This window comes from Strongylocentrotus purpuratus, unplaced genomic scaffold (assembly GCF_000002235.5).
Source record: "Strongylocentrotus purpuratus isolate Spur 01 unplaced genomic scaffold, Spur_5.0 spur5_scaffold_4, whole genome shotgun sequence".
In the NCBI taxonomy this organism is placed as follows: Eukaryota; Metazoa; Echinodermata; class Echinoidea; order Camarodonta; family Strongylocentrotidae; genus Strongylocentrotus; species Strongylocentrotus purpuratus.
The window spans coordinates 19,453,403-19,475,279 of record NW_022145610.1 but is presented as its reverse complement, the minus strand read 5'-3'; the positions used below and the strand labels follow the sequence as shown (position 1 = coordinate 19,475,279).

At 39.4% G+C, this 21,877-nt stretch overlaps 1 protein-coding gene and 1 pseudogene across 1 annotated transcript; both read right to left on the bottom strand.

The window, feature by feature from the left end:
- Nucleotides 1-2,102: 2,102 nt before the first annotated feature.
- Nucleotides 2,103-8,785, bottom strand: LOC115929179. The gene is made up of 4 exons (XM_030997629.1): nucleotides 5,854-8,785; nucleotides 5,042-5,356; nucleotides 3,804-3,893; nucleotides 2,103-2,755 (listed from the first exon to the last, which is right to left on the bottom strand). The coding sequence occupies exons 1-4, from the start codon at nucleotides 8,723-8,725 to the stop codon at nucleotides 2,619-2,621; spliced, it is 3,414 nt and encodes a 1,137-aa protein (XP_030853489.1). The 5' UTR covers nucleotides 8,726-8,785; the 3' UTR covers nucleotides 2,103-2,618.
- An 838-nt stretch (nucleotides 8,786-9,623) lies between these two features.
- LOC115929219 lies at nucleotides 9,624-12,904 on the bottom strand (annotated as a pseudogene).
- Nucleotides 12,905-21,877: the final 8,973 nt, after the last annotated feature.

The following is a 21,877-nucleotide window of genomic DNA, read 5'->3' as shown; positions in this document are numbered from 1 at the left end:
CATGGATTAATTGAGCAAGTCTAAAATCAAGCAATAAAAATTGGGCACATGCTCAAAATTATAAATAAGCATGAAGTAGAATACATATATTATATAAATGGGAGAGATCTCAATGCAAAATATTAAATTAATAGTCACATTGAATATTAAAGAAACAATTTAAATTGCACAGACAATACAAGAAAATATTTCAGTGTATCACATCATCAGGCAAGAAAATAAAGAAATGGCAAGAAAGAGACAGAAAATTGGAAATAGGGAAAGGGAGGGAGGAAGGGGAGAGAGACAGAACAAAGTAGTGTGGTGGTGGTTTTGGTAGTAAACCTCCTTGGTAGTGGTAGTAGTAGTAGTAGTAGTAGTAGTAGTAGTGGTAGTAGTAGTAGCAGCAGTAGCAGTAGTAGTAGTAGTACAGTGGAACCTCGTTATAACGATATCGGATATAACAAAATCCTCTTATAACGAGGTAATTTTGCTGGTCCCAGCTCTTTATATTTCTTTGGTTTTTTACACTGATATAATGAGAAACCTGATATAACATTAGGTAATTTTCATGGTCCCAAGGACCTCGTTATAAAGAGGTTCCAATGTAGTAGTAGTAGTAGTAGTAGTAGTAGTAGTAGTAGTAGTAGCAGTAGTAGCAGTAGTGGCAGCAGCAGTAGTAGTACTGTAGTACTACTAGTAGTAGTTGTAGTAATACAAGACTAGTAGTAGTAGTAGTAGTAGTAGTAGTAGTAGTAGTAGTAGTAGTAGAAGTAGTAGTAGTAGTAGCAGTAGTAGTTTTATATTTCTAAAATATTTATAAAACTAATAATGCTTAACCTTGAAATTCTACATATAATTGGAACATACATACTCTACCCAACCATGACTAACTTGACATGAACCAATGAATAACCACTCGTGCATGAACGAAAACAGAGCTTCTCAAAAAAGGTGTAAAATTAAGATGTGGTCAAAACTTTGCCTGTATCTTTTGAATCTAGTAAAGGAAGTCATCTCATTTTTGGTCTGGGTCCTCACAAATGAAAGCAAAAGAAAGAACATACATGTGGAGATCTTCGGTTCTGAAATTAATCCCGATGTAGTCATTTTCATATTTCGATGTCTATTCTGGGATGAATAGGGACAGTGCCCAATGTTATGCAACACTACAACCTAGTGGGTCAGAATGTAATCGTTATACTTTTCCTACATTTCTCATGAATAAAAACATTAACACATGTAATTATTATAGCACTAAATGAGCAAATTAGCATTATTTACTCTTGTCACAAAGAACACTGATGTAGCCAAATATGTACACCATATAAAAGGCAATGCTGTAAAATATTCCAATAACAGGAATAACAATAACAAAAGTTCAACTAGATGCAAACGTGCAATCCATATATATGCAAGATTAGATAGTAAAATGACATCTAAGTGTCTTTGTAATATCTGTGCTTGTGGAATCAAGTTGATGCTCTTCAAAAACACTTCGAAAAGGGATTGTGCTCAAACTGACATCATTATCAAGTACTATAAATACCCTTTGTCTAATAATATGTAGTTCACTCTAATAAACTTGAATTGAACTTGAAGTTTGACTGCATAACTACACTTCACTGTACAGTGTGCAACCAATCATTTCTAATGTCCAAACCTTCATCATGCACTGAAAGCAGTATTCATCATTACATCATTAATTAGATACATGTCATCTTCATTTGATCCTGAATTAAATTTAAAGGTAATACAAAGTTTTGGTATGGGGTCATGAATTTTGTTCAAATGTACATATTGGAAGCATATATACGATCCAACAAAACACAATGATCGTTGTCGCTGTTGTAATCGAGTCTAAAGTGATGAAATTGTAGATAATAAACTCTTTATGTTGTATAGCGCCCTCTCCGGATTGATATTACTTTAGCTTTAAAGCAATGTTTCTTGACTATTCTTTTGGAAACCTAATATCAGAACTGCATATTCCGAGATTTTCATGGTCGCAGCTACCGTTATATGACCGTAGGCGCTATTTGAAATTTATCGGGAGCACCGATAAATTTCATATTAGAATATCTCGAAATCCAAAGCGTTTTAGAGCCCAATTTATTCAGAGGCGGTTTTTCGTACACAAGGTTTTACAATGATAATGAAAATTTAAACGTTATTCTCCGACCCTAGTGAAATATTCCCAAAACTTTGTATTACCTTTAATATTCATTTAACTTGCATACATCCAGGTTACAAAATGTCCACTATATAACCATTTAGCACTTTCTTTAATACATACACTAAGTCAATGGCAGGGAAAACCGAAATAAACTAACTTCATTCAGGCTCATTAATCATCATTACACCAATGTTTCAACTGACCTCTTTGCCCACCATATTAGACTTTCATCAATTCAGCTCTATCACAAATTAGAGCAAGTTACAGGTTGCGCATGTGCAGATAAAGGACCAGGCTTGACACTGAAACAAAACGAGGATGAGTCCTTGTGCAAGCTCTTTCATGAATATTCATTTAGAAGCCACATACCTACTGGAATATACAGGTGAAGGTACATGTATTGTGCCAAAAAAGGCAACAAAAGATGTTAATCAGACCATATGATCTGACCCAACTAATATTATTAGTTTAGGAAGCTCCTCTCTCTGTCATCAAAGTTTTTCTTTGCTTTATTCCTTTCGTTCATCACCTTATTTCTTACCGCCTGCCATTCCATGGTGATTTGATGTCTTTGCAGGAAAGTGGTGCAGGCCTTCCTCCCTGGGTATGAAATAAGAACAATACATTCTAAATCCTTTGTCATCATCGATACTATCTTAGGTTATTAAATAGGAACTAGTCGACTGGTATGCCTCTGCCCTCTCACGCACTGCATTATATTGAACAAATTTGCATATTTGCACTATCAACTCATATGAAATTTCAATACTTATTATTAATTTGACTAAGCTATCTTTCAGAGTACATGAAAAGCCAATTAATGTCAATTAAGTGCACTTTCTCCATAAATGCTGGAAACTGAAGAAAAAAAGTAGAACTCCTGGAAAAAAAGTTGCATATGTGCATAATCAAATAGGAATAACAATAAATTTGACTATGCATTTTTGTAAAACAAATAATCCATGTATACACACATGCCACACATTGATATATGGCCGAGGTCCGAGATGGGGGTGGGGAAATCAAATGAGTCCTGAGTTACTTGTCATGTCCTACATGACCGTCTCACCAAGTTTAATGACATCAATCAAGTCATACTCAAATTATCGCGTAAACGAAGAACATCTGATGGATGGGGAAATAACCCCCCCCCCCCCCCCCCCCCCCAGCTATTGCAGTGTCACTCAAAATCAAATTTATTAATTGCCAAGTCCTACTCAAAGTTTGATGATATTCCATCAAGTCATACTTGAGTTATCACGTAATTGTTCAAAACTGAAGGAGTAGTTCGCGACGCAAGATCCCCCCCCCCCCTTTGTTTGTCATAATATGCCATTACCATGGCAATGCACTTTCTGCCACTGTCATCAACTTCTGCCAACACGCTGATTCCTATATACTTCGTTTGGCAGGGGTATAATAATGACTAGACCTTGAAACTAGTAAATGGAAGCTACCAAAACTGAAAGCTGGGGATCCCTGGAACTTAGTTTCTTGGAACACAATATTCTGATTTTTATATAAATTATATGCACACTTCTAATACATGCTATACCAGTTTCCTGCCCTTTAAAATGACAACAAAATTACAACTTTTCTCAACCCTTTGCCTAAAGATGCACTTAAACATAAACACAAAGAAGCTTACCTGGTAATGGTTCCCCTTGTTTGATTGCTGCAGAGAAATACTGCTTGCACTGCTTGCTTCCCTGCTTTGACCAGCGGTTGTACCTTCGGGCTGTAATGACATAACATATAAGCCTTATATACTTCTACGCTTCAGACATGTTTCACAGTTTGTCACATGTTGTGCCTACATCTATGAAAGATGTTTGAAAAGAAGAAAAATACTTTAAAACGCACAACACTCCGGTTGCAGCTTGCATGACTACCCTCCCCTGAATTTGCTTTATCTCATGAAACATAACCACAGCATCGGGACACCTACATGTACCAATTTATTTATGGGCAAAAGATACTGTAATTTAAACAGGGTGATTAATGTTTTGCAAACCTCAAATCCCCATCTCATATGATGTGGCAAAAATAAAATAAAAAATACTCAAAAAGAGCCCAGTAGACTAGATGCTCACCTGAATTTCGCAACCTCCCCATAGTGCCCCAAGGGGGAAAAAAAAGTTTGTAAATTTGCTCAGGGGCCTATAGTGTGTCTGCTCATCAACACCCCAAGGCAAACATTTGTGCCAAATTTCACTAGAATTGTTCAAAAACTGAGGAAGTAGTTCACGACACAAGATTCGACCGACCGCGCGACCGCCCAACCGACTGCACGCTGATTCCAGTATACCCCCTTCAAACAAAACGGATGGCAAAATCTCACTTGAGCATTCTGCTCACATGGGCTAAAAAATATGGAATAAATCAATCAACAAGCTGTATGCATGCGCACAGGTAGTTAGAGCCCATGTGTCCCTCCAACTTTTAAATGTCTAGGCCAAATACACCTTTACCATTACTCTCGCAGTTGCTAGATTCAAATTGTATCCATATCACACAATCTTTCAGTATTTACAATGGTTGCTGGGAAAACTTCTCATTATGGTCAGCTATAAACTTTTCCCATACAGTGTTGCGTTCCTGAGCAGATCCAATTAGTTTTACACCAATATTTGTCATATAAATGCATGAATCTACTACTTTTTTTTTTCTTCATGAATCTCCATTGTATCATATGCTGAAACCTTTATGAACTGATTCATTCTACAAGAACCAAGTTTTGAACTCATGCCTATGATTCTCAACAATACAATACAACTATGAATTCAGCACATGTGATAGTTGAACTGCAGAGTTAATGGGAACAACTCCCTGTTTAATATCAAAGCAACAATGTGCAAAAAAAAAAACACTTCGCTTTCATATTACCTGAAGACCTATCCCCAGAGGTCAATGTTGCAGTAGAGCAGCCATCCTTTGAGGTCGCTGGTGTAGTTGAGCTGCCATCCTCAGAGGTCACTGTTAGAGTTGAGTTGCCATGCTCAGAGTTCACCCGTGCTGTAGAGCAGCCATCCTTTGAGGTCGCTGGTGTAGTTGAGCTGCCATCCTCAGAGGTCACCGTTAGAGTTGAGTCGTCATGTTTAGAGTTCACCCGTGCTGTAGAGCAGCCATCCTTTGAGGTCGCTGGTGCACTTGAGCAGCCATCGTCATCAGACGCTTCAGATTCTTTGCGTGCCCTCATTCCTATGGGAAGGGAAAGACATATAAAATGCGAACATCAATAATTTGCATACACGATATAACAACAGTCAATATAAGAGAGAGAGAGCATAAACAAATTAACAAATTTGTAATAGTGCAATCAAACAAATACAAAATAAATATATACCAAACACAAAGAGTTTATGAAATAAATAAATAGTAAATATCACTTGATGAACATTTTTGTTTTCTGCGTTAGGTTTGCTTCAGATTTGGGAATATGAAATGGTGCAAGTTTTTTCCATCAATATTTTGCAATTGTTTTCATATAAATGTACAATTGGGTGTATCATTTACTGGTTGTTTTGTTGCTCGATGTTATTATCCTATATGCTATCCCAATTCAAAATTATATCAGCTCTTATTTCTATTACTACTGCCTCGCTGTTATAAATCTGAACTCGAGATAATCATAAATTTGCTGTACATATAATATGGTACATTGAACCAATGCAAAATTTGTATAAATGTTTACCTACCTCCTATATCTATATGATGGAGATGACTCCCTACTCGGGTGATTTCTTGGATGGCAAGTGGGGTCTGGTAGATTGTTTGATTGATTGTAGAGGAGTGTCCCATATGCCGGTAAAATAGTTCCAAGTCAGCATCAGGCAAGTCGAGGGATGCGTAAATTGTAGACACTCTGTGCCTGTTCTTGGTGGCATTCACCGTAACGTTGGACGAAAGGCTGATGTTGTCTGAGACATTCTTTAGAGCATGCCACCCTCCAACATGGTCATGAGACATTTGAGTACAAGCGAATATGTACTTATTATCAGGTCTTATTCCTGCTGTATGCCGGATTTCCTGATCACATAGAAGTTGCACAGGTTTCACAGTGTCTCTTGGGAACAGGACTGGAACCAAGCGATTAGTGCCCTTCCCAGTCTGGTAGCATATCTTGAGCTGAGATAAAAGTTCCTGATGGGCTGGATTTTTAACTTCATGAATCTTGTCTTTCTGCATCCATACACCCTCTTCTGCATCTCTCCATTCTTCGGTTGTAAGCCTGCTGGGTTCTCCACCACGCCTTGCATTCCACAATGTCAATCGCGAGCAAGTCAGATCTCGTAACTCTACAAATGTGTGAGAATCCCAAACCAGGAACTCATCAGAGATGATTTCTGTGACTTTCTTTTGAGTGTATGTCTTCAATGCTTCAATGTCAGCCTCAAGCGGGAGCTCTGCAGGCTTCCTCAAACGCACTTGGCGATTCTTTTGGATTTCGTAGTGTGCATCCCCAAAAATCAAATTCTGGTTCAAGTCAAGAATCTCTACGAACTTGTCAATCTCAGATGCATCTTCATCTAGCCTGGATACAAGAAAACTAGCTTTAGTGATTTTGCTAGCTTTTTTCAGCACAAAGTACAAGCAGAGTTTCAGTCCTGGCTTTAGTTTGCCTTCAGTTTCATCATAAGTGAGCGTCTGGATTGCCTCTGTCAAAGATTCGAAGTGCTCTCTACTGAACATGTCTCCAGCATGTCCCATTGTGAGATCTGCAGTCCCATGAACCTCGTGTTTCTTCTTAAACTCAGTGTATAAGGTGGCAAGTCTTCTCATATCAGCCATAACTGATTTTCTTACTTCAAGTTTCTTGTCTTTTTTGGATCTGTGTTTAGTCCACAGTCGATGTCCAACATTAACTATCACTTTGTCCGTTCTACACGTATTCCCAACGTCATCATTCTGGAATCTACTAAGTATGTCAGTGACAAAGTCTGGGTGTTTTTGATACACTGGATCTTTCCCTTCCATGAGGTTTACTGGTACTCCTTCAGATGGAGTGCATATATCACCTTGGCAAACTTTCCTGTGATGCCAGAAGAAATGTGAGCTGTAAAAGCCCTTGCAGTTACTGCACATTTTAAGGTTGTCATCATTCCCTGATTTTGGTAACTTTTCTCTTTCATAAATGGGGTTGTCATCTTTCATACGTTCTCTATTTACTTGGTATATGCCTTCCTTCCTGAACTTTGAGAACACCTTGTCTCTCTCCCGCTTTGGCAGCTGCATGGCAGATTTCACCTGCTCCTTATCCTTATGTACCAAACAAATGTGTCTCGAGAGCTTTTCACCACAAGCTTTGTTGCAGAAAGGGCATGGCCTTGATGGCTTCTTGTACCTTGTTTTCTTGTCCTCGTGTTTGTGTGTCGTTTCCATATTATCATTGGTTTTCTGATGTGGCAATTCTGGCCCTGAAAATGATCCTGGAAGGCACTGTTTATAAATCTTTGTAGGTTTTTCATCTGGTGTAGATATAACAGAAGATGGTCTCTTGCGCACTTGAACATTTCTTGGATGAATCTCAAGAGTTGCCTCATCATCACTGCTGTATTCCTCGTTGCTACCCTCCTCTGGTCGATATGTTGGATCAAGGTCAGATTCATCACTGTCAAAATGATTTTGGAGTTCACTTGATGATTTAGATAGGTTAGGGTAGATGAACCTTCTTGGGCGTGTGTACTGCTCTTCCTCATCTGAGGAACAACTTGATGGAGATACACAGTTTTGTGGATGCTCAGATTGTTCTAATCCTTTGAACTCTCCTTCGACTGGTTGGTGTCCTTGTGTCTCTCCTTGTTGGAGTCCTGGAGTCCCTCTTTCTTGTTGGTGGACCTGTGTCTCTCCTTCTTGTTGGTGGAAATGTATGTCTCCTCCTTGTTGGTGTCCTATAGTCCCTCTTTCTTGTTCGTGTCCTTGTGTCTGTCCTTCTTGCTGATTAATCTGCATCTCTCCTTCTTGTTGGTGTCCTAGAGTCCCTCTTTCTTGTTGTGTCTCCCTGTGCTGGTGGATTTGTGTTCCTCTTTCTTGTTGATGCCCTAGAGTCCCTATCTCTTGTTGGTTGACTTGTGTCTCTCTTTCATGTTGGTGGCCCTCTGTCTCTCCTTCTTGCTGGTGGACATGTGTATCTCCTCCTTGTTGGTGGACATGTGTCTCTCCTTGTTGGTGGACATGTGTATCTCCTCCTTGTTGGTGTCCTAGAGTCTCTCTTTCTTGTTGATGGACTTGTGTCTCCCCTTGTTGGTGGATTTGTGTTCCTCTTTCTTGTTGGTGGTCCTCTGTCACTCCTTTTTGGTGGACTTGTGTCTCTCCTTGTTGATGGATTTGTGTTCCTCTTTCTTGTTGGTGGTCCTCTGTCACTCCTTTTTGGTGGACATGTGTATCTCCTCCTTGTTGGTGTCCTAGAGTCTCTCCTTCTTGTTGGTGGACCTGTGTCTTTCCTCGTTGGTATATATGTATGTCTTCTCCTTGTTGGTGTCCTAGAGTCCTTCTTTCTTGTTCATGTCCTTGTGTCTGTCCTTCTTGCTGGTGGCCCTCTGTCTCTCCTTCTTGTTGGTGGACCTCCATCTCTCCTTCTTGTTGGTGTCCTAGAATCTCTCTTTCATGTAGGTGGCCCTCTGTCTCTCCTTCTTGTTGGTGGACCTCCATCTCTCCTTCTTGTTGGTGTCCTAGAGTCTCTCTTTCATGTAGGTGGCCCTCTGTCTCTCCTTCTTGTTGGTGGACCTCCATCTCTCCTTCTTGTTGGTGTCCTAGAGTTTCTCTTTCATGTAGGTGGCCCTCTGTCTCTCCTTCTTGTTGGTGGACCTCCATCTCTCCTCCTTGTTGGTGTCCTAGAGTCTCTCTTTCATGTAGGTGGCCCTCTGTCTCTCCTTCTTGTTGGTGGACCTCCATCTCTCCTCCTTGTTGGTGTCCTAGAGTCTCTCTTTCATGTAGGTGGCCCTCTGTCTCTCCTTCTTGTTGGTGGACCTCCATCTCTCCTCCTTGTTGGTGTCCTAGAGTCTCTCTTTCATGTAGGTGGCCCTCTGTCTCTCCTTCTTGTTGGTGGACCTCCATCTCTCCTTCTTGTTGGTGTCCTAGAGTCTCTCTTTCATGTAGGTGGCCCTCTGTCTCTCCTTCTTGTTGGTGGACCTCCATCTCTCCTCCTTGTTGGTGTCCTAGAGTCTCTCTTTCATGTAGGTGGCCCTCTGTCTCTCCTTCTTGTTGGTGGACCTCCATCTCTCCTCCTTGTTGGTGTCCTAGAGTCTCTCTTTCATGTAGGTGGCCCTCTGTCTCTCCTTCTTGTTGGTGGACCTCCATCTCTCCTCCTTGTTGGTGTCCTAGAGTCTCTCTTTCATGTAGGTGGCCCTCTGTCTCTCCTTCTTGTTGGTGGACCTCCATCTCTCCTCCTTGTTGGTGTCCTAGAGTCTCTCTTTCATGTAGGTGGCCCTCTGTCTCTCCTTCTTGTTGGTGGACCTCCATCTCTCCTTCTTGTTGGTGTCCTAGAGTCTCTCTTTCATGTAGGTGGCCCTCTGTCTCTCCTTCTTGTTGGTGGATTTGTGTTCCTCTTTCTTGTTGGTGGTCCTATGTCTCTCCTTGTTGGTGGACCTGTGTCTCTCCTTGTTGGTGGACATGTATGTCTTCTCCTTGTTGGTGCCCTAGAGTCCCTCTTTCTTGTTCATGTCCTTGTGTCTGTCCTTCTTGCTGGTGAACCTGCATCTCTCCTTCTTGTTGTTGTCCTAGAGTCCCTCTTTCCTGTTGGTGGACTTGTGTCTCTCCTTCTTCTTCTTCCCTTTGAACTTGTCCTCTGAAATGCTGAGGGGAAAAATAATTAGAAATTAGATGAATAAAGCCAAATAATGAGTAGAAACTTGTCCAAAATGTAATCAGTTTAGCTATATCACATGGGGCAATTTTTAGTATTATGGGTAATGTACAGAGGTAAAGAATTGAATCTCACATACATGACTTGTATTGCTTTGTCTATCATGGGTTACAAGCAAAAACATGAAAAGGTAAAATTTGACTTTTATCACATCTGATAATAATCTTGTAATTTCCATCATACTCTAAATTTATCAAAATTAATTTTACCTTTTTCTTCCACGGCAGTTCTCGAACTCCATAATTGTACAGAACTTCGGTCCCTTTAGATATGTTCTTTGTAGCAATTATCCACATGTGTGGATGTGACTTCATATCTAGTATCTTCATTCGGGCGTTCTCCTCCCTCCCTTGTCCATGATTCACGAGGCGGCCGAGTCTATCCCCAAAAGCACACTCATCAGTTGCATCAAGACTGTATTCCAAAGAAAAGTGTACAATATTGTATGTCATTCAACTAGATGGATGTTCGACTGCGCGCAGTCGAAAATGATGCCTCCACTATTGCGCGATTTACATATTAAGCCCAATTACATAACGTGATCACAAGCTCTTATTGCATATATAATGAGCCCTGTGACCTTTGACCTCATAACCCAAAAATCGAATTAGTTCATCATTGGCCCCTTAAGGTACATACATGGGCCAAGTTTGGTGAGAATCCGTCAATCGGTTCTTGAGATAACACGACCACAAGCTATTTATTGCCCTATGACCTTTGACCGCATGACCCCCAAATCCAGCTTTAGTGAGGATGGGATGAACCATCCAAAAGTAATATGTAGATTTAACATCTTATGTACAAATTTAACATTTTGTACACAAAGTCTGAGTGACCTTTGACCACACTAAAATGTATAGGCCTCCCTAGCTAATGCATCTACCATTCAAATTTGGTAATGATAGGACGAACCATCCAAAAGTAATAGGTAGTACACATACGGATGGACAGTGCCCGTTTCATAATCTCCTAATAGGAATAAAACGTGCAAACTTACCAGTAGCTTTGTCCTTGATGCTTAAAAAAAAAACGAAAACCAGATGATTCCTCCTCCTCACGTTGGTTGCCTTCTTGGGCAGATATAAGTTGGCCTGGGTACTCCAACAAAAACTCCCCTTTTGAGATGTCTCTTTGTGCCACTATCCCTCTTCCTGTAAGAAAAATTACAGTAAGACATCATTACACCAACATTATGGTACCTCTAAACAACGATAGTTGATTGTTGACGTCACAGCTGAAAGTCATCTTCAACAAAATATTGATTTGCAATTTATTTCGTGCAATTTACTTTCAGGCGCACATCTAGACATTGTCCCTATATACTCTATATGTAGTAAATAAGGATGTCCAGCTCAACTCAATTTGTTTTGTTTCTCACTGTTTTCATTTTGGACACCCTCCAAGAGTTGGGTTTGCAGGTTCTGTACATTGTAGAGTTTGAGGAAGTAAGGATTACAAAAAGTATCCAGGAAGTGTGTCTGATTTTCTTATGCCAGATTCACCATTCTATTTCTTTTATGTTGAGATGGAAATGGCAGGAATTTATATGTTTCCAAAAATCACAGTGCCAATTTGATCAGTACAATTAATTTTGTCAGAATATCTTGACAATGTGTACTCGGACAGACGGTGTGAGTTGCCATTGACACCAATATATGTTATTCGATCATACCGGTGTTTACACAATGCCATGTTCCAAACAGTAAAAAAATGATGTATGTAAATATGCCTGGTCAATCTTCGGGATAAAATTGGCGGCGCACAACATGCCATCGAACAGCGCCTTCTAGAACACCAGGTATACATGTACATCCCTTTATGTTATCGTGGTAAGAAGAAATATGGACGGACAGACGGATAACCTAAAAACAGAATGCCTCCGGCACCACTTCATGTCGGAGGCATAAAACAAAAGAACTTGAGTTGAAATGAATGTGCAAAATATGCAAATTATGTTGTTAAGTTATGTTTCTGCTGTGACATCAATCAAATATTGTTGGACAGTATACGACCTAAACTTGTAGCAGCCCCATGAAACTTAATTATGAATTAAAAAATGATGTTGCTTACCTTTGTTCTCAAACAGCTTGACAATGAAGTGAGGAGGGTCCTTTTCTTTCTCTGTGTATTGTGCTGCTACCTCAAGGGGGTTGGGTTTTCCAACACCACAATGTCTTCTTCTGGTCAGCATGTCTAAAAGGGTTAGAGAAAAATAGAAAATGAAGACAAGGCCTATATAAACCAAGAATTATAACAGCATTTAATAGGAAAAACTACAGATGGTATTCATCAAATTTAGTAGGGTTACACCGCTATGGAAGAAGGGATTACATTCCAGTAAGGGAAGTATCAAGTTCCAAAAAGGGGTCCATTATCTATTTTAGTGTATGTCACCATCACCACAAGTGGCCTAATTGGGAATGATGAAATTGGGGGATTGACAATAACTATTTGGCCGCTAGAGGGCGTTAAATTAAATGAATTAAATGCTTGTTTCTGATTGGTTGACGTGCGCTGTTGGCTCAGCGGGTCCAGCTTCAGGTTGTGCTACCTACTTCCGGTCTTTTACGCCGAAATCCTACAGAATTCAATTTTTGCCGGCTAATTTGATCATTTCATCCGCAACGGAACCCCATACTCACAAAAACACTTATTTAAACTGATTTAAATCAATGTTTAAATCACTTTTCGATAGCGTTTTAGAACCGTTCGTTATAATGACGCATCATGATTTTGGCTGATTTCAATAGGAAAGCTATTCACTCGTGCCTGTCCTGGAAGTAGGCAGCACAACCAAAGTAATATAGCGCCGCTATCGGAGAATATCTTACAGCTCTTGTCGATCTCTCGAATTGGTCTTGGATACAAAATTTTGAATACCCAGTGAAACTTACCAGTGACTCTTTCCTTGATCTTGATGCTTGAAAAAAAAAGCCCTAGCCCTGCAACCGCGACTCCTCACATCGCTCGTCTTCTTGGGCAAGTAGTTGCTGCAGGAAAATAAAAACATGTACATATTTTTCATATTGTGTCAGAAAAATTGTGTTAAAAAAGACTGTTTGACCCTACAATGTAGATACACGCACCCGCTATCTCTTGCGATAGCGGTGCACCTACAAAGCTTCCTCTAGAACTTAATTTCCCTGTCTTATTTTTGTTTCTCAATGGAATTGTCATAGATCCAGTCTTGCATGGTCTACAATCCAATGAAAAAATCAGGAAAATTATTTTGACAACCCAAAAAGCATGCAAAGTTTCTGCAGATACTGCATGTTCATCGTTGGGTGTTTCGCGAGCAGTTCAACGCAGAACCCTATGCCAACAACACAAATAAACAGAAATTTGTTTTGTTATAGAGGTCTAGGGTAAATCGTTGTAATCAGCATTTTTTGACATATGGTTCTATATTCGCTGTCGAAGTTGGAATGCGCAGTGCGTGGCCACGCACGCGCACAGTACACATTCGCATATAATCCAACAGCACTTGATTGCCCTGCGTTAAGCATTTGTTTGAGCGGTTGCTATCGAAATGTACAAGCCGGGACCGGGGTCGTTACATAGGCTTCGACAGTGAATAGGAATTAAGCTTCATGCTTTGTACATGTAGGTGCAAGCAATAGCGGGTGCGTGTATCTAGGTTGACCCACAACAATGCAAAACAAAAAAGTTTGACCTTGCAATGATTCCAATGTCAAAATTACCGCTAAGACCAGAAAGATGCACAAGATATTATATTAAATATCGAAGCAAGACTGATCATATCAATCATCCACTTTGACTATTCTATTTTGACACACAGTGACAATTAATAATTTTGACATGGATTTTTACATTTCATTCAAATTGGCAACAATTTTTTTTTTTACCGCGCCTGGCATATTGGCATTCAAAATCCATGAATGTCACCCATTACTATATGATACAAAATCCCCCAAAATGAACAAATGATAATTTATATGGGTTTGAACTCAATTATTACCTTTATGTAATACCTAATTTCAAATTCTTTGACGTCAATTGAAAGTTTTCCACCTCCAAAATACATGATTCGATTGATAAATCCCAATGTACTCGCATATATTGGTGACACGGGTATGTGCCGCTACAAAGACCCCCTTTTTCAGAGCCAATTTTTTAATGAGGGCCGCTCGGCCAGGCCGGGCCGGTTGCCGCTCTCAAGGGTTACAAAATTATTTCCCCCCTTCTCTCTTGCCGCTATGCGGCAAACTCCCAGTTCCCAAACCATATGGCATCCGAACAGTGCGGGCCGGATTTTTGCCCAGAACAGCCAATGCATGAGCGCTGTACATAGCCGCTGAGCGGCGCTCATAGACACATACATGTACACACGCAACAAGCGCGGTCAATTCATGACATGATGGTCGAATTCTGACCCAGACAAGAGTTCCATATTTATACCCCCTACTAAAACATGAGAAAAGAACTTGATAATAATTTATTTGATTTTTTTGGATGTTGAACTTGAAGAATAACACAATGTGTTATGTAATATTTAATGTTGTATCCATTAATGTTAAAGCTATTTCGTCCAGTATTTCTGTCCTAGCGTTAGGGTTAGGGCAACGCGGACTCAGGTGGACTTCCAGTAATTTAAAATTCTATCATAGTCTAGACATAGGTCTAGTCTAACTAAGTAGATTCTATCAGTCGTTAATTTTTTTCAGCGGGGGGGGGGGGGGGGGGGGGGGGGGTGGGAGATCTAGATCTAGGAGTAGGCCTACTAGGACTAGACTCTATATGGAACTCTTGCCATGACCCGTTCTCAAGACCCTATTTTTCACTCAACTTGTTGCCCCCTAGGCTATAGCAAGGCTAAGCCCTATCCTTTACTCAGGGGAGGGCCAATTAGCCCTAGACTCTACTAAACTAGCTGAGTAGACCCTACTAGCTTAATTTGAGCTGACTGCGGCCAGGGGCGTCGCCAAAGGGGGGGGGGGTGGGTGTGGGGGGTGCGAAATTGCGCTGCCGTCGGGAAAACAAAGAAAAGGGGGAGGGGAAAAAAGAGAGGGAAAGGGAAAGAAAAGAAAGAAAGAAAAGGAAAAGAAAGGAAAGAAAGGAAAAGAAAGGAAAAAAGGAGAGGAAAGGAAAGAGAAGAGAAAAAAGAAAAAGAGGGAAGAGAGGAAAGAAAAGAAAAGAGAAAAGAAAGAAAAGGAGAAAAGGAAGAAAAAAAGAGAAAAAGGAAACAAGGGGAGGTAAGAGCCTGAGAGAGGGGGAGGGGGGGTTGTTGGGTGGAGTCGTCTCGTCGAGGGAGCAAGAAAGACACGCATAAATAAATTGCTGTGTCGGGTCAGCCGTGTCGGTATTCTTGCTCGATCCTCGGGTACTATATAAATGCAGGAATTTGAAGTCGGCGAGATGTATAATGTCGGTTGGCCGACAATTTTTTTTCCCCTACTAACTGTGACGACATCGAGAGAGACTACAACTATAATACTTGTACTTTCTAGAAGTTTGACTTTCCTATAATATCAGCTAAAGAAATCAGAGGTTTAAAAGTTTCGGGTAAACTAAATTCAAACAAGGATTAGAGTCAAGAACGGTACAACGAATCGTCCTTTTTCTCTAAAATGTTAATGAAACGTCAAAGCTTTCGCGCTTCGCGCGGAACATTATTTAGATAAGAATTAAGAGTCGAGAACGGTACGACGAATCGTCTACTTTCTCTATATTGTGATGAAACGCCAAAAAGAAAACGTCAAAACTTCCGCAAGCGCGGGCGGGGGAAAAACTGAATTCAGACAAGGATTAGGAGTCAAGAACGGTACAACGAATCGTCCTTTTTTTCTAATATGTTAATGAAACGCTAAAGCTTTCGCGCTACGCGCGGGAGGGGGAAACTTCATTCAGACAAGGATTAAGAGTCGAGAACGTTACGACGAATCGTCTTCTATCTCTAATAGTTTAATAAAACGTCAAAGCTTCCGCGCTTTGCGCGATTGGGGGAAACTGAATTCAGACAATTAAGGATTAAGAGTCAAGAATACTACACTGAATCGTCTGCTTTCTATAATAATTTAATGAAACGTGAAATTTTCCACGCTTTGCGTGGAAGGGTGGAATCTTCATTCAGACAAGGATTAAGAGTCGAGAACGTTACGACGAATCGTCTTCTATCTCTAATAGTTTAATAAAACGTCAAAGCTTCCGCGCTTTGCGCGATTGGGGGAAACTGAATTCAGACAATTAAGGATTAAGAGTCAAGAATACTACACTGAATCGTCTGCTTTCTATAATAATTTAATGAAACGTGAAATTTTCCACGCTTTGCGTGGAAGGGTGGAATCTTCATTCAGACAAGGATTAAGAGTCGAGAACGTTACGACGAATCGTCTTCTATCTCTAATAGTTTAATAAAACGTCAAAACTTCCGCGCGGGAGGGGGTAAACTGAATTCAGACAAAGATTAGGAGTCAAGAACGGTACAACGAATCGTCCTTTTTCTCTAATATGTTAATGAAACTCCAAAGCTTTCGCGCGAAGCGCGATAGAGGAAATCTGGATGCGGACAATTAGGGCTGATTAAGAATCGAAAACGGTACAACGAATTGTCTTCATTGTCTAATAATAAATACTACAAATTTAATGAAACGTCTAAGCTTCCGTGCTTCGCGGGAGGGGGGAAACTTCATTCAGACAAGGATTAAGAGTCGAGAACAGTAGAACAGATCGTCTGCTTTTTCTAATAATTTAAGGAAACGTCAAAGCTTCCGCGTTTCGCGCGATTGGGGGAAACTGAATTCAGACAATTAAGGATTAAGAGTCAAGAATACTACACTGAATCGTCTGCTTTCTATAATAATTTAATGAAACATGAAATTTTCCGCGCTTCGCGTGGAAGGGTGGAATCTTCATTCAGATAAGGATTAAGAGACGAGAACAGTACCAAGAATCGCTTTCTCTCATAATTTAATGAAACGTCAGAGCTTCCGCGCTTCGCGCGATTGGGGTTAACTGAATTCATACAAGGGTTTAGAGTCGAGAGCAGTACAACGAATCGTCTTCTTTCTCTCATAATTTAATAAAACATCAAAGCTTCCACGCTTCGCGCGATTGGGGGAAACCGATTTCAGACAATTAAGGATTAAGATTCGAGAATACTACACAGAAGCGTCTGCTTTCTATAATAATTCAATGAAACGTCAAAGCTTCCGCGCTTCGCGCGGAAGGGTGGAATCTATAAAGTCAGATAAGGATTAAGAGTCGAGAACACTACAACTAATCGTCTGCTTCTCTCATAATTCAATGAAACGTCAAAGCTTCGCGCGGGAGGGCCCTTTGCGCGCTCTTTAAGTGATTCGCTTCTCACTACCCCTCCCCCTAAAATAGGATCCAAACTAGATCTACGCGCCTGCATTTAAATATATAGTCTAGATCTAGCTATGATACTGACTAAGTTAACGAAATAATTCTTATATTTATGTCAAGGAAAATGACAATTTGCGCATACGCAAGTAGATCTAGATCTACTATAGATCTAGATTCTAGATAGACTAGATCTTGAATCTTGAATCTTGAATCTTGAATTTGTTGCACCCAAAAAGCTACGTTGACAGCTGTCCAGGGTGGACTAGATCTAGATCTAGTTCATAGAAAAAATAATTTAGCCTTCGGCCCCGGGTTGATACTAGTATTGATAGGGTTAAATTTGTAGACACAGGGACATTATTACATTTTGTCGGTAATTGGTGGCTAGTTTTGTCGGTAATCGGTGGTCTCTAACTTACACCCCCCCCCCCCCCACTGAAAAAGGTCTAGCGACGCCCCTGACTGCGGCACACCCCCAACAACAAATAATTTGAGTAGACTCTACCCACCCCCGCCCCGGATAGATCTAGGCGGTACTACTACTAGCCTAGATCTAGTAGTAGATCTAACTTAGATCTAGACCTAGGTCTAGATGATACTTGATAGATCTATCTAGACTAGTAGGGTCTAGTAATAGTTAGTAGAGTCTAGATCAGCTAGATCTATAGAGTCTAGACCCCTACTAGATCTAGATTTTACTACTAGTACTAGACTCTTCTACTTCTAGATTCTAACTGTTAGACCTCTAAATTGGAGAATTTTTTTTTGCCAAGCCAAGGCCCAAGACGTACTAGATCTAGTATGAGAATCACACAGGGTCGACTCTCTATGCTTTGCTGGAGTGGATCTAGATCTAGTCTAGACTTTTCTACTCTAAAGTCAATTGGCTACCACTCTCATGAGTGTCTCAGCCCCATATATGCAGGACTAGTAGTACTGTAATAGAAGTAGTCTATGAATATGATTAACAGAAAAGAATAAAATATCCACATATAGACCCTATAGGCCTACCTGAAGTTCAGACAACCGTCCCGACTTGCATGCTGCTATAGCCTGCATACCGTACCGTACCGGCGCGGGAAGCTTGGGCGGCAACGCCTGGGCCGGCTACATTCGTGGAGGTCCTAGTAACATCTTGATCTGCTGTGTAGCGGTGTAGTTAGGAGACACCTTTTGCTATATATTACGGTGCAAGGGAGACAATTTTATCGGCAAATATATGTATATATTACTGCGCATGTGCGAAGATCGCGATATCGCATTGGAATAAACTACCTTAAAAAAGAGGGTGCTTTTCACACCATAACGGATATATATTTTTCTTTAAAAAAATAATGAGCAAGATGCACATTATTACGTTGTTAGAATCACATCTGATCTTGGAAATGAATATCCCACACATATACGATTGAGAAAGCGAGATATATCCCATAAACTTTGTGTCTCTCAAATGCACTGTTATATCAACGCCGAGTATACACCCCCATATTTGAAAGGGTTTCTATTTTAAGTTGATGTACCCTTGTATCAAATGGACGGTGCGAACATTGAGCTACAATGTTAACATGAATATTCATGAAGCATTTTGGACACCGTTCCTTGTAAAACTGCATGTATGGGGTGTTGAAACGTAAAGGAGACACGAAAATGTCTCCCTAATCTGGGTGTCTCCTATAAGTAGGTATAATAACACCGGAATGTCTCCCAAATGTCAGATCTTTATATATATATATATATATATATATATATATATATATATATTTGAGCAAGAAAGTGGATTTAAAGTACATAAACATGATATATAAATCAATAACATATTCACTAGATCTATAAAAAATATAAAAAACTTAACAAATCTGGAGGTTATTTCATTGGTGCAAGAACAGAGTCCTGCTTCTCTCACCCCTCCCTCATACCAGGGATATGTGAGTTTAACTCACATATCCCTGCTCATACCATGGACCTAAAACACACCCACACACACGCGTTAGCATGTTCACTCTCTTTGAAAGCACCGTACCCCCTGATTGGTCTAAAGTTTTTTCCACCACACACATGAGCAAAAGATGAGAAGCAAAAGATGAGAAGCAAAAGATGAGAAGCAAAAGATGAGAAGCAAAAGATGAGAAGCTCTATAAAAGATACAGAGTATTAAGAAATATGGTCCAAAGAGAGGTGAAAAAGGCTAAACTCGATTACTTACAAAACAAGATAGAAGAAAATAAACAAGATTCGAAAAAACTTTGGCAGAATCTAAAAAGCTTAGGATTGAAAAATAAGAAGCGAAAAGAACAAGAATCTGTCATTAAAATTGATGGGGAATTATGTCATGATAAGATGGCCATCGCTGATGAATTCAATTCTCATTTCACAAATGTGGCTGCCAAATTAGTAGACAAACTCCCCCCTTCCAAAGACTTTTTCAGCGCAGACAATGATTGTATTCGTGACTTTTACGAAAGAAAAGGTGTACGTGAAAACAGCTTCGAGTTATTACCAATCAGTGAACAATTTGTTTTCAAAGAGTTACGTAAGTTGAATGTATCAAAAAGTACTGGGTTAGACTTGATTCCAGCTAAATTTCTAAAAGATGGTGCGAAGGTTTTATTTAAGCCTCTAAGTTACTTAATGAACCTATCTATCTTGACGAGTACTTTTCCAGAAGATATGAAAATAGCAAAAGTGACTCCACTTTATAAAAAGAAAGATAAAACTGATGTTAGCAACTATAGACCTATTAGTGTTTTAAGCGTAGCATCAAAGATTCTAGAAAAATCGGTCTGTGTTCAAATTGAAAGATACTTCAAAGAAAATGATATAATTTATGAATTTCAATCTGGTTTTCGACATGATTATTCGACTGAAACATGTCTAATTCATTTGACTGATTATTTGAGGAGAGAAACTTCCCAAGGACGCTTTGTTGGTATGGTGCTCCTTGATCTGCAAAAAGCTTTTGATACAGTTAATCATTGCGTCTTATTGAAGAAGTTACAACTAATGGGTTTTGATAAGGCAAGTTTAGATTGGTTCAGATCCTACTTATCTAATCGGCACCAAGTAGTGGCCATTCATGATATTCGTTCCAAACTAATGCCTATAACATGCGGTGTTCCTCAGGGAAGTATTTTAGGCCCAATTCTATTTTCAAGTTATATAAATGATATGTGTATTTGTATAAAAGACTTCAAACTATTATTGTACGCAGATGACAGCGTACTACTCTATTCAAATCCTGATCCTAAATATATTGAGGAAAAGCTCAGTGAACAGCTGTCTACGTGTGTCGATTGGATGACTGATAATAAGCTTTCTTTACACTTGGGAAAAACAGAAAGCATTTTATTTTGTTCTAAAAGTAGTTCTAAAAAGTCATTTGAATTCAAAGTGACACACAATAATCAAGCAATCAAGAGAAAAGAGTCTGTGAAGTATTTAGGCATTGAGTTGGCTAGCGCAATTTCATTTTCATCTTTAGTAGAATCAGTTGTAAAAAAAGCAAATTCTCGTCTGAAATTTTTGTACAGATATCAAAGTTGTATGGATTTAAAAGCAAGACTTACACTCTGTTTTGCTCTTATTCAATGTTTATTTGACTATGCTAACCCTGCATGGTACAGTAACATAAACAAGTCAGATCAAAAGAAGTTGAAGATTATACAGAACAAAATGGTGAGATTTATCAACTGTTCTGGTCCAAGAACTCATGTTGGCTATAGCGAACTTTCTAAAGCTGGTTTTCTTGAAGTCGACCAAAGATCAAAACAACTCGCATTGCATCACGTGCATAAAATATATCATACTAGGGCGAATCATTATATTCGATCCAACTTCGATCTTGTTACTGACGTACATGATTATAATACAAGAAATAGACGATTCAACTTTAACTTACCAGAAAGAGTAGGTAGTATTGGAAATTCGTTTTATTACAATGCCATAAAACATTGGAATTCCCTTCCCAATGGTGTAAAAGAAATAGGAAACTATGATCATTTTAAGAGGAAATTAAAGGAATACCTAATACTTGACAGTCAGAGAAGAGAAGTGAATGACATGTTATATGATTGAAATTGTTATTCTTCTGTCGGTTCATACTTTTTCATGTTGTATATACTTATGTTTTCGTACGTTATAGAAATTCTACAAATTCATCATTATTTTCCTCTTTTTCCTTCTCCTCTTTTTCTTCTTCTCCTTCTTCTTTTTCTTCTTGTACTTAATATCATTTCTATCATCAGTTTAATGTTGTTATTATTATCTTTAATAAGTAGTTCTTTTAATTTTCTTATCTGTCTGTAAATATTACTATTTTAATTTATTAATTGTATACATGTCTGTAAGGGACCCCACTGGAAATAAGCTCTCGAGCTTTCGTGGGTTATCCTGTTCAAGCTGACTTATTTTTGATCTGTTATTATTGTATATTGTTGTATATTGGAAGCTTGTCGAATAAAAATCAATCAATCAATCATCACATGTAAGAATCCATCTGTATAAACAAGATTGTATTCCAGCCCTCTACTGGCCGA